General features: G+C 42.7%; 1 protein-coding gene across 5 annotated transcripts in view; it reads right to left on the bottom strand.

Annotated features, from left to right (window-relative positions):
- Positions 1–12,732, bottom strand: part of MAP7D3 (MAP7 domain containing 3) — a 35,761-nt gene extending 23,029 nt beyond the window's left edge. For 4 of the 5 annotated variants that reach the window (XM_073799358.1, XM_073799360.1, XM_073799359.1 and 1 more), the window contains exons 1-7: positions 7,005–7,028; positions 6,844–6,907; positions 6,335–6,433; positions 6,158–6,241; positions 4,763–4,926; positions 1,768–1,879; positions 1,170–1,268 (exon numbers count right to left, since the gene is read on the bottom strand). In XM_073799358.1, coding sequence (XP_073655459.1) covers positions 1,170–1,268; positions 1,768–1,879; positions 4,763–4,926; positions 6,158–6,241; positions 6,335–6,433; positions 6,844–6,907; positions 7,005–7,013 — 631 coding nt within the window. In that variant the 5' untranslated portion in view covers positions 7,014–7,028. Of the gene's footprint in view, positions 1–1,169; positions 1,269–1,767; positions 1,880–4,762; positions 4,927–6,157; positions 6,242–6,334; positions 6,434–6,843; positions 6,908–7,004; positions 7,029–12,578 lie in introns of those variants that run through there. The other variant, XM_019919074.3, reaches the window with a different exon arrangement.
- Between the last annotated feature and the right edge of the window lie 835 nt (positions 12,733–13,567).

Raw genomic sequence — 13,567 nt, 5'->3', positions numbered from 1 at the left:
ATGCCTTTGTCTCAATTCACAAGGTACAAAGGTGGTATTTCTTCTTTTCTTACGGCTAAGTTTGAGGGAATGATGTGGAGTATGTCTGCCACGTCTTTTTCCTGCCCAGATCACTTCTGTTTTTTTCTCCATATGGGTATGGCTGTCTAATCCATTTCAATTATCAATGAGAAGCACCATGTACTACAAGCCAGAAATGGTCACTGACACACACTCTGGTAAAGATTTTTTTTAAAGATAAGGAACTCTAGGGAATTCCCTGGCTGTCCAGTGGTTAGGACTCCGTGCTTTCACTGCGTAGGGTACGGGTTCAATCCCTGGTCGAGGAACTAAGTAAAATCCCACAAGCCGGGCAGCCAAAAGAAAAAAAAAGAAAAAAAGGAACGCTAATTAAAAGTGCAAACACTAGGAGCAAAAGGTATTTGAAGTATCCATAGTAGATAACTTTGTTTTATTTTAAAGAACACTGCATTACCTGCAGGAAGAGTTGTAAAGTGGAGCTTAGCAATACTTCTCTCATTAAACACTGTTACCACTTTATTTGCTTTGGGGGAAAACATGGACTTGCTAGTGGAATGTACAATTTAAATACCATGATCCATCCATCAAATGACTAAAATATAAACCATAAATAAGTATGGAGGAGTGGAAATCACCGAATTTCTTGGGGTCTTAACTATACAACTAGGAAGGTAATTATACTTGCCTGTCAACTTTATATATATGTGAAGCAGATCAACCTGTCCACTGCTATATATATGCTATTATTTTCCTTAAATGAGGTAATATTCATGAAACTTAATGAAAACTGAATGACCAGTCTAGTCCCTAGAAAAAGTGATTTCATTTATAGGTTAAATAGAATATGAATTAATTCTAAAATAAATTATTGTACCACCTAATGGCAATGTCTTTTGGTCAAAATATGTTTCATATTTGTTGGGCTACCTAAGCCCAACAAACCCATCTGATATGATTAGTACACAAATCAAGAAACAAGTATTTATACTGATGAAAATACAGAATAGTAATGACCATCTCTACTGTAAAACAAGGTGGTGTTCTTCTGAAATGTCCTACAATCTAAATAAGTGGTACTGTGGAAATACATATAAAGAATTGATTTCATTGGTTTGAAACTCAGTAGAATACACGAAATAACTACTTACTCTTGGTAATAGAATTTTGAGGACTTGCAGATGACACTTGTTTATGTAATCCAGAAGTCCCCTGTTCAAGCTTTTCAGTAGATACAGAATGTCTGTTGGCTGAGAAAAGATATAAGATTTACTGTACTCATATTTAAACAAGCATCACTAGCTGAAACAAAATGAGTTCATGATGTACTTCTATGGAGCATAAACTATATAAATTTTACTTACATTTTATGCAACTGTATAGAATTATGTCCACACATAGGAAAAATTTACAGTACATCAATATTAAACAAGACTATTTTTAAAATATGCACTGGATAAAGCTGTGTAAAACTTATCAATTATTATTCATTTTTACACTGATTACAAGTTTAAATGGTAAGATTTTGGATATAGTGGATAAAATACAATTACTATAAAATTTCACCTGGTTCTTTGGCGATCTCACATGACACAAATTTAAACGCATGCCAAAGAGTAAGTACATGGCAGTGTTTTCACCTAGGATACAAACCTCAAAACCTTTTGTAGTAAATGCAACCTTATACTAGTAGCCAATATTTACATGTGAAAATGAATGAACTTAAAGTTTAGCAGCTGTATTAATTACCAGTTTTATTCTGATAGTTCACTGTTGTAGAGCCTTCCCATGACCATCTTTTTTGATAATCAATACGGCTGCTCCGTTCCAGTGTACGATGAAGGGCAGCTTTGAATCTCTCCTATTTAAAAAAAACGCCAACAAATTTTTACATATGCATTATATTGATTAGTATAATTTTGATCTGTCGGTTATAAAATACCCCCACTACCAAATTTTCCAATCAGGCAAATTTTTTTAAATAAAAGATAGAACTGGAAACATCTCAGGTAAAAAGTTAAAGTTCAATACATCTCGGGTATCAATCCACGTTCTCCCGAATAACGGTTTTAATCTTATGGACACGAATCAAGGAGCTGACTGTGCTTCCCTCTTTGCTTATTATATCATTAGGAAATTTAGAACCAAACGTGTAGCCTATTCTAGCAACTATACAAAGACTGAGTGGCACACTTTGATGTATGCTAATTATACCTTATGTTTTATTATTTTCTTACTTTAATTTCCCCCTCTGCTTGATTCCCTCAACCACTTATTTTCTCATCTGGTTGTGGTATGTCTTTTTTAAAATATACCTTAAATTCTTTGTAGAATGAGGCAGGAAAAACAAATCAACTAATACACATATGTGAAATCTATGCCAGATCATCTGTTATACCCACATTTGTAACATCTTAAATTCTGGCGTTAACTAATCAAATTTTTAAAGAGATGTGTTTGTCTTGACCTCAGCTTCAATTTGAACTGGGCAGGATAACAGCTCTACAAATGTAAATGCTACACTGTGGCGAAACAAGGCCATTGCTGGAAATGAGAGGCAGTTTTCTTTTTTCAGCTATTCCTCACCCTGTGCTGTAACATACCATGGACTACACTCAGGTAAGCAAATCAACTCAGGGCCAGAAGGTTTTCTATTCTTCCCTGACAACAATCGTTTCATAGCAACATCATCCTTACGATGTTCCCACCGTTTCTCTGAGGGCAAATAGGGTAAACATACTAGGAAAACAGAGAGTCACCCATATCCTCTGAGAAAAGCAACTGCAATTCTTAAAATAAAACTTATCTAATGGCAATATTTTAAAATTATATTTTCTAACAGAAAGTAAGTTTTTTTTCTAAATTAGTTAGACACCCAAAAAGTATAATAAAGACTAAAAACAGAGAATCTTCTTGTATTTCTCAAACATCTCTGATTCCTAAGCATTCTAACCTGCTGTTTGCAGATGCGCTGACCCTCTGTGCTCTTTCAGGTTCCTTCCAGGAAGGCACCTGTGGCTCCCGTGCAAGCTCCCGGCCTGCCTCCCGTGCAGCCCCGCCCACACTCGCCCCTCCTCAGCACTCCTCTTTTCCTCCGTGCAGCCTCCTCACAGTGTCGACCTGTCCCTGCTCTGTCTGGGACTCCCCCATGCTGGCTCTCAGGGGTCGGTTCTCTTTTGCCCTTTCTCCTTGTCTTCTGGCCTCTTCCCCTGCCCTGTCTCTGGCTCCCGCTCTGTCTACAGTATCATTTTGTTGCTTCTTCTTTCTTGGTGTTCTCTCTCTCAGGTTCCTCTTTCTCTAAGATTGTCTTTTTTTCTCTCAGTCCCCAGGACTCTCTCTCCTCCAGGGACCCTCCCCGACTCTGTGCACAGTTTTCTATTTTACTTTCTTTGGTTCTCTCTTTACCTAGTTCAGTCTCTCTGGCCTTCACTCTCTTAACCACAGAGAAGTAAATTAAGGAGATGTTTCACAGAGGAAGACAGAGAGTGACACAAGTTCTGAATGAGAATTCATTAAATACTGGAATGTGCTAGAAGGAAAAAAAAGACAGAGAAGGTGCTAGTGGACCATGGACAGGGAAGAAACAGCACAGGAATAGTCCTAGAATAAGGAAGATTCGCCAACGGGGGTAAGGGCTGGGGGGTGAGGCATTTGCAAGAGCCAACTGTGTGCAAAAATTAGGAGGAAAAGCGAGCACCACAGAGAAGGGGGCTCTTAGGGAGAAATGAAACCAAAGAGAAAAGGAGAGGGAAAAACATTTTAAAATTGGACCAACAGAAAAAAAAGAGAGGGAGATAAAAACCCATATACTGAGAGAGGCAGAAACTCTATAAAGATGGGGAGAGAAAAGAGGGAGAAGCTAAGACAAAGAAAGCAGAAAGAAAAGGGAGGTGCCTCGGGCAGAAAAAGGTCAGTCAGTCAGACAGAGAGCCAAAGACAGACCAAGGCTCACTCAGGGACACTTGAGAGTCACTGGAACAAAGAAAAGAGGGAATGACAGCGAGGAACAGGACAGAACATGTGAATTCAGAGGAGCCAAGGACACTCAGGAGAGCTGTGGAACAACCTACAGGGGAACAACTTGGAGCCACAGAGAATCATACAGATTGAGACAGGCAGCCAGATGCCCACACAACAGTCAAAGACAAAGTGAATGAAGAGCGCCAGAGGGGGAACGAGAGGGCACGACAGAGGCGGTGACTCATAGCAACAGAGTGCCAAAGACACCAAAGCAGAGTCCCCACAGGAAAAGAGAGCAGGGCTACAGAACAACAGAGGGAAAAAAGGAACAAGAAGGGGGGGGAGAGAGCGCAAAGGAGAGAGAGCCAGGGAACCGTGGGAGAGTGCGAGGCTCTCGCTTGGCTGGGCCTCTGCCACTCACGCCACTCACTCGATGAGCCGAGTGCTGAGGTGAGAAGCAGAGCAGGTCAGGGTCACAAGGGGGCCTCTCAGAGGCCCTGGGACGGTGGATAGGTGAATACTAGGCAATGGGACAACACTTTTGTAGGATAGAAAGCCGCTCAGAGCAAAGCCCAGGCCGCAGGCACCCTGCAAGTGGACAGGGTTCTCTCCCTGGACGTGCAAGGCTCGGATCAGGATGGGGCAAGAGGTGCTAATGTTGAAGGAAAGATGAAAGAAGAATTGGGATTGGTTCCAGTAAAAGCAGAGAAGGGCTAAGAAAAAAGTACTGCAGAACCAGGCAACACAGTGCATCATCTGATTAACAGCCTAGAAAAACATGTACCCTTTCTTCCTGTAACTTTTCGTTTCTCTTTTTTTCTGCAGATATTCTCCGTTGTTCATCCTTTTCTTTCTGTTCCCTCAGCTTTCGCTGCTTTTCTTCCATCTGTTTTTCGTATAGGATCTTAGACTTTCTTTCTTTTTCAAGTAGTTGTGTCTCTTTATTAGCTGAAATATTCCAAATGCAAGGTAAGAGCCAAGAAAATATTTAAGTTTTCCACATTACAGACAGAGAAGGAAAAAGTTTATATTTTATTCTCTTTCTTAAAAATAACATAACCTGTGCTAATGACTAAAGACTTATTATATAAGTGAACAGAGATGGCCACAAAAGAATCATTTCCACTGGGTGTTCGTTTAACTCCTGAGAACTGAATTGGCTTAGATGACTCTCCTGTCCGAACTAAAATTCCAAATTCAGAAGAAATGTTTTCTTTCATGTGATGTTTCTGCTGACTTGAGCTGAAGTCAAACCCCATCAGATTAATATGCTATACATTAAAACAAGATGTAAAAAAAACACATGGCCAGAATATATGTTTTTTTTCCCTTCTACTAGGAAACTTCTTTTCAAAGGCCTCATCTAGACAGACCATATTAAGCATGCCAGTTTGACCTTCGTGGGCTTTAGGCACATACCACATTACTGACCAGCATGATGCTTTCCTGCGTTCAAATTTCCCCTCACTAAAGCCTGGAGAGCCATCTATGAAGTTGTAAAATACTCTTCTAAAGAGCTACAGGAAGAAACAGCTCCTCACCAAAACAAAGACAATTTTGCTTGCTATTTTATTTGAATGAACTTGAGCACTAGTTTTGCAGTGGATTTACAGGGCCAGATGAGAAAAATACATAGATGAAAAAGTATTCTCTCAAGGTGTAGAAAGATTATTCTTTTAGATCCTAATTGATACAAAGTTACACTTGAAAAGCATAGCAATCAGTGAAAGATACCATATCCATGTTAGGATTATTAGCAACTCCATTTTTTGTTTTTTTGGTTTTTGTTTTTGTTTTGGAACCCACCCCCAGCAGTGAAAGCAGACTGCTAACCACTGGACCGCCAGGGAATTTCCTCATTTTTGTTTCTAAGTCATTTTTCTGAAATCCCATTTTGCTTGTTTCTACAAATGTTGAAGAAATTTTCATACCTTAATTTTCAGAAAATTAAAGCTAACAGAAACTACTAGTTCAAAAATAAAACAATTTGGTCAAATATTTTTCATGGACCTTCTTTATCTCATTTAGTATAAGCTCTTAATCCAGTATAACACATACTGTAAAACGTGTAATCTATCATATGAACAGATTAAAAAGTAAGTAAAACCACTTTGGAAATATATAACTTTAACGTAAAATTCACTCATTTTAATTTTTTTAAAAAAAGTCTAAAATATACCATCATCTTGTCTTTTTTTCTCCTCTCTGCGCTCCTTTGCTAATCTTTGCTTTACATCATTTTTAAGCACAGATCCATCTATTACTAAAAAAAAAGAAAGAATACAGTTAGACATAGGATATCAAACTTTAAGGATATAACACTTTGACATCTATCAAAGCATTCTAGAAATTATACCTGGTTTAAATGGTGATTTTATATTTGAGGGCTGTGATGGAAGAGCACTAAAGCTACCCTGACTCCGTCTTTCTTCAGCAATGGCATTAGCAGCAGCAACTAAAATACAGGGAGATAAAGGAAAGGGATTCGATATTAAGAATACAAACAGTGGGACTTCCCTGGTGGCACAGTGGTTAGGAGTCCACCTGCCAATGTAGGGGACGCGGGTTCGAGCCCTGGTCCGGGAGGATCCCACATACCCCAGAGCAAGTGGGCCCGTGCGCCACAGCTACTGAGCCTGCGCTCTAGAGACCAGGAACCACAACTACTGAGCCCACGTGCCACAGCTACTGAAGCCTGCACACCTGGAGCCCGTGCTCTGAGACAGGGGAGGCCACTGCGGTGAGAAGCCCACGCACCACAACGACCCAGCTCGCCACAGCTGGAGAAGGCCCGCATGCAGCAACGAAGACCCAACACAACCATAAATAAATTAATTAATTTTTTAAAAAAGAAAGAATACGAACAGCTAATCCAGGGGTGGCAAAGCACAGCCAATTGTATCTTCGATGATAAAGGACAGAATCTCTTCTACAAGGCAAAATCATGACAGACTCTGGGTCAGCAAAGACATAATGAGTACCTATGATGTTCAACAATAATTCAACAAAGAATTAACAGTGTTTACCGTAGACATGCCAGCCTATCTGTGCGCACAGAGTTGTCAGTAGAAGTAGCAGCACGAGCTGGTAGGTGAGTAAGAGCTGATTAATAGCTTTCAAAAATGCCTCAGACAGACATTACAGCAAGTACTAGAAAAACTGAGCTGGCAAGGATTTGGAAAAATGTTTCACCATAAATTGGGGGAATTTAGAAAACATTTGGAGTTTATGGATCTGAATTTGGATGCAAAAGTGTCAACAGTGAGAGCCTCAGAGATTGGGCCCAATATAAGGAGTACATGTATAAATTACCTAGGTCAGGGGCTTCCAACCCTGGCTCCACACGAGAGTCACCCAAATTGCTTTTAAAAAAAATTAGCAAAGCCTTCCCCTCCCCGCCTCCACTCTCTGAGAATGGGCCCAGCCCTTTGCAGTTGCTAAAAGCTCTATTCTGATGCACAGTGAAGGTGGAGAAAACATTCAAGGAATTGACAATGTGATGGTATTTTTCTAGGTAGGAAAATGTCAAGCAAATAAATATAAATTATATAATATAAATTTACACATCTTGTGTGAACAGGTAGAAAATGGCAAATAAACTTCAATAAGGGTGAAATATAAGAGTATGGGAGCACAATTTGAGGGAAAGTAAGAAAAACTAAAATTCTAAGATGATACAAAAACAAGTTCTTGGGGAATTCCCTGAACTCTAATTCCATATATGGCTATATCTAAAATGCCCCATAGTGACAAAGCGAGAGAGAGGCATGGACATATATACACTACCAAACATAAGGTAGATAGCTAGTGGGAAGCAGCCACATAGCACAGGGAGATCAGCTCGGTGCTTTGTGACCGCCTGGAGGGGTGGGACAGGGAGGGTGGGAGGGAGGGAGACGCAAGAGGGAAGAGATATGGGAACATATATATATGTATAACTGATTCACTTTGTAATAAAGCAGAAACTAACACACCATTGTAAAGCAATTATACCCCAATAAAGATGTTAAAATATAAAATAAAGAGGTAGAACAAGTTTTCAAATAAAATAAAATAAAATGCCCCATAGTACCAGGCATCTTCAGGAAGGAGCTGGAGAATAACACTGAAAACTCCTCTTCTACTCTCATATAAAAGCACAGGAGGACTTCCCTGGTGGCGCAGTGGTTAAGAGTCTGCCTGCCGATGCAGGGGACACAGGTTCGTGCCCCGGTCCGGGAAGATCCCACATGCCGCGGAGCAGCTAGGCCCGTGAGCCATGGCCGCTGAGCCTGCGCGTCCGGAGCCTGTGCTCCGCAACGGGAGAGGCCACAACAGTGAGAGGCCCGCGTACCGCAAAAAAAAAATCCTAACGAAAGTCCATATTTTGGCATAATTTAGTTGGCCATAAGGACAATTTTTCTCAAAATGTACAATTTTACCAGATTTAAGATCTTATTAATCAGAAGTAACCTAAGAAATAGCTGTGATGGCAATAACGAACCAAATCGTATAAAGGTTATAATATCAAATATGATTTTTATTTATTTTTTTAAAATTTTGGTTGTGCCGCACCACTTGAGGGATCTCAGTTCCCCGACCAGGGATTGAACCCGGGCCACGGCAGTGAAAGCACTGAGTCCTAACCACTAGACCGCCAGGGAAGTCCCCTCAAAACTTATTTTTAGATCTTTACGTCCAAATTCCTACTGGCAAGAAATACATTCACCAAAAGAACAGGCTCTAAAAATGTCCAAACAATGGGAGAAAGCCTTTATGTCTGGACTTAACAAAATGAACATTTTATTCAACTCCATTCAATGAGAGAATTTACTTAATTCACTTTAAAGTAACAGGTGCAATAGAGTACTTCTATAGTTCTTATACTAACTCTAAGTCCAAAATTAAAGTTAAAAGTTACCTTTTGCCTGGAGATTACATAAGAAAACATGTAGAGTTTATTACTAAAACTGAATTATGAATCTTAATCTGTATTTCCAAAAATCTGCCATAACAAATAATGTATACCACCATTTATGAAGTTGTTTTCATTGGTTATTACCTCATTTAATTCTCATAACAATCCTATAAAGTGGATATTATTATTTTCCCCTCCTTATTTTACAGATGAGAAAACTGAGGCTAAACACAACTTTCCCAGATCACACAGGTAGCAACTGGTAAAACCAGAACTTAATTGTAGATTAAGAAGCAACTTAACTTTGAAACATTATGTAATTATCAAGGACCAGACTGTACAAAACCCACATCAACCTTTATATGACTTAGTTTAATATTCCCACCTCAGCTACTTCTAAGGTTACTTCTTTTTAAAATATCACAATGAAGGAATTAAGATCTAAATGTATAAAATTTATTCAACAATAAGTAAATGAAATATACGGGCTTTGGTTTAAAATATACTTTGGAAATACAGCAATGGAAATATTTTAAAATAAAGCATTTACTTTTTTTTTCCTCTAAAGTAAGCACTGTTATGCTGTGGCTAAGAAAAGCTTATAGAGAAAGTGTGTAAAAGATGTTACAAAAAGAAAATCATTCTCCTTTTTTGGCCGCACCTCGCGGCTTGTGTGATCTTAGTTCCCTGACCAAGGATTGAACCCGGGCCCTCGGCAGTGAGAGTGCAGAGTCCTAACCCCTGGACCACCAGGGAATTCCCCCATTCTCCTTCTATGATGGGAAAACAACAAACTCAATCATCCTAGCCATCTAGCCCAATAAAAACCTCAGAATGAAATGAACCAAAAATAGATGCCACTAGGATGCCAAAATTAAAGAATGCTTTACACTTGATAGATTTCTAAAAGATGTCATTGAAATTTTGAGGCCCCTTCTGGACATAAAGGATTTTAGCTCACTACTGACTTCAACATAGTGGAATATTTCTGCTTCTCTCCAGAAACCCCACTCCCCCTTCCTCAACACACACAGACACACACACAGAGACACACACACACACACACACACACACACACACACACACACACACACACACACACAATCTGTGTCACAAGAGCTCTGCTCCACTAGGTCAAGCTAAATGCAAGAAAGGAAGGAAGAACACTTTTCCATGACAATTAGTTCAAGAATCTTCCTAAAGCTGCACCCAAGCACAATCACCCCAAAATGCTTAATCCCATGAGATGCCAATGATAAATACTCATCCCAGTGCTTATTAGCAATTCTGTATTGTCTGCCTCAGCTGCTGCTCTTGACATCACTCAGTCAGAGTTCGACCTAAAATCTGTAGCCCCGGGCTTCCCTGGTGGCGCAGTGGTTGAGAGTCCGCCTGCCGATGCAGGGGACACGGGTTCGTGCCCCGGTCCGGGAAGATCCCACATGCTGCGGAGCGGCTGGGCCCGTGAGCCGTGGCCGCTGGGCCTGCGTGTCCGGAGCCTGTGCTCCGCAACGGGAGAGGCCACAACAGAGAGAGGCCCGCGTTCCGCAAAAAAAAAAAAAAAAAAAAATCTGTAGCCCCACCTCTCCATGACCTTTCTTCTGTACTAATTAGAAACATTAGATTACACAAACTAGTACACTAGTATTTCTCATTAGGTAGCAAAGGGCATAGATTGCAAAAAAAATCATTGAAAGGTTTTTTTTTAATTATTATAAGAAGGGCTAGGGCTAACTGCTACAGATCAGTGCTACTCACCATTATTTGGATAACAGAATAAAAAGCAATTGCTACTAAGTCTTATCTTGCACTCCTGCTGGATGTAGCCCTCAAAGTGTAGGCTGTGGGGTGTCTAGCAGCAGACTCTCTTCCAGCAGCCCAGTCCCTGACCCTTCGCACAGTTGCCGGCCCAGTCCTGGATCCACCCTCATTCAAAGCTGAGCAGTTGGGAGTGCAGATCCATTCCACCCATACCAAGGGTCTCTCTTCATGGCCTTATTACAGTTTGCATGTCATTAGGCCAGGGAGAGGGTGAGAAAATATTTACAAAAAAATAGAAAACCAAAGACATTTGCAATCAGGGAACCACAAAAATAAGGCAGATTCAGGAAGCTTTGCCTAAAACAGCAACAAAAGCTACTCACTGTTATCTGGATAACAGAAAAGAAGCAATTGCCACAAAGTGGCAGAATATTTCACTGACTCTGTCCCCTTCAGGAAAATGCTGAGACCATGAAGTAAGTTCTTTCTGGTCAAGGTGGTCCTCTGTAGAAGTTTAACATGTGATGTTTTCAATTCCTAATACAAAATGGGCAGCAAGGAGGTCAACTAGGTTCTCGGTTAAGCCTTTTTTGCTTAAGTTTTTAGTTTGAAATACTGTGAATTCAAGCAACTGTCCCATATAAAATTTAAAAATACTTTTCAACATTCAGTATGCAAATACTTTGGGGGGGCTATCCAGAAGGCCGGTTAGTTTAAATCAGTGAAATAATTCAATGTCAGAGGACCTTAGGTGTCAATAAGCAATAAAACAATGAATTTATTGCAAACTCTCCCTGTAGGTGAACCATAATAAGCTAGAGACAGAAGAGTTTTTCACGCTATGCAATAATGAAAGTGTTTTTGCTTCTGACATTATTCTCTGGGGAGTTGATTCAAAGCGTTCTGAAGTAACATAAACCCTCCCAAATCGCAGCCGGTCTAATTTTTCAACTGCAAATGAAAAAAATCCCTAAGGATTTCAGTAAAATCAGCAAGGCTGTTTTATTCAAGTTCATATAGGAGGAAACTAGCCCGAGAACTAAAAGCAACCTCCCACAAGCAAGAAATACTATCTCGCTCAAGTAGCGAAGCAGTCTCCTGGGCTAAGCAATGCCAAATCCTGCCAAATTTTATAAAATTAACGATTTCGCGGGGGGGGGGGGGGGGACTTTTTGGCGATGGGACCAGTTTAGAAGAAAGCACTCTGAAGCGCTGAGTCCCGTTCAGTCCAGCCTAGGGTCTGCAAGATGTCCCACGGAAGGTGACATCCTGGAGAAGTCATGTGCTGAGGCAAACCAGGAGGAGCAGGGGGACCAAGTTTTATCCCAAATTTCAAAGCCAGACCCCCAAGGCCCCCTCCTCACCGGACCTTAACCAGACCTTGACCAGGAGGATGCGGGAGAGACCGGGGTTGCGACCGTGGGAGGGGATGAAAGCGCGAGCGCCCCGGGCAGAGGGAAGATTCCAGGGCTGCCCCGAGCCACGAGGGCCGTCTCGGCGCCCGCACCTCCCAGGCAGCGGCGCGTCCGTTCCGGCGGCTGCGAGAGCGTCCGCCTCTCCCCTACGGCAGGCGGGGCTCGGGACCGTCCGCGGGCTACGGGGTGCCAGGCCCCCGCCCTCCCGCCCCAGCAGCGCCCGTTAGTTCTCTCGCGCCCCGCCCGCCCGCGGGACTACGGCCGTTGGCGGTGGCAGCTGGGCCGCGGGACTTGGGCCGTTGGTGGCGCGGGCCGGCCGTCTCCCCTCCCGCCCGCGTACCCTCTCGGCGCCCCGTCCCGTCCCAGGGCGCTCCGGCGGGGGTGAGGGGAGCACCCGACGGCGCGCGAGGCGACTCCGAAGTGAAGGTTTCCGGCGCGGGTCGCGCCGCTCCGACAGTCCCCGGGGCCGCGGGAACCCCGCCTCCCGCGCGGGCCCGAGCCCCCCCGGGAGCCGCCGGCCCGCTCACCCATCCGTTCCCGCAGCCCCCTCAGGGATGTGCCACCACCGGCGCGCTCCGCCATCTTCAGAGCAGCCGAGCGGGGAGCCGCCGCAGGCACTGGGTCCCCAGTGCGCAGGCTCTGGCGCGGCCGCCGCGGGGGCTGGGGCCGTGGCGCCGGGGGGCGGGAAGGGGCGGGGCCCAAAGGGCCGCCGCGCGCGCCTCGGACAGGCGATTGCCGAAGCGCTGCTTTTTGCGCACCACGTGGTGAGCCGCTGGGTGGCGACCACCTGGTGTAAATAAACCCTCTCCTACGTCCCGCGCTCTCCCAGCACCCTCCATCCTGGATGCCAGCCAATCATCAGCCGGCGTGGCCCTCCAACATCCCTTTTTTCTTTTCGACTCTTTTACCTAGAAACGCAGTAATGTTCTTTCCTTTCTTCATTCGTTCACTTAGGGAGCACTTCCTGAGTGCCTCCTGGGTGCGCTTGCATCAAGAGTTTGCTAGTCTTTGAAACACGACAGAAAGGCCCAAGTTGGGTGAAGAGGCCTAGAGAGGGGTTGGGAGAGAGATAGGTTCCTGTGAGGTGCTAGGGGTCCTGATCATGAGTAAAGACTTTAAGTTGTTGAGAATAAATCGTGACACTATTAGGTCTCAAAGTTGTGTGAATTATCTTAGGGTGTTTGTGGATCTTTAAAGTGAAGGAGAGGACTTATTGGTGTTAATCTCGCCAGATAGATATATAATATTCGTAAATGATTAGTATCCAGAATGCATAAAGATTTTAAAATTACTTAAGAAATAGGCAACCCCCCCAAAGTGAGCAAAAGGCATAAAGATGCCTTTCACAGGAAAGAAAACACAAATGGTCAATAAGCATAAGAAAAGATGCTCAAACTCTTAAGCACTCGAGAGAATACAAATGGAAACCACAGATATCATGTTACACCTACAGATTTGGCAAAAATTAAAGAGTGGAAAATAAGGGTTGGTTAGGATGTAGTTTAATATTAGTGGA

The sequence above is a fragment of the Tursiops truncatus genome, chromosome X, assembly GCF_011762595.2.
Source record: "Tursiops truncatus isolate mTurTru1 chromosome X, mTurTru1.mat.Y, whole genome shotgun sequence".
Taxonomy (NCBI): Eukaryota; Metazoa; Chordata; class Mammalia; order Artiodactyla; family Delphinidae; genus Tursiops; species Tursiops truncatus.
The sequence above is the reverse complement of the archived record's forward strand: the minus strand, read 5'-3'. Positions and strand labels throughout refer to the sequence as shown.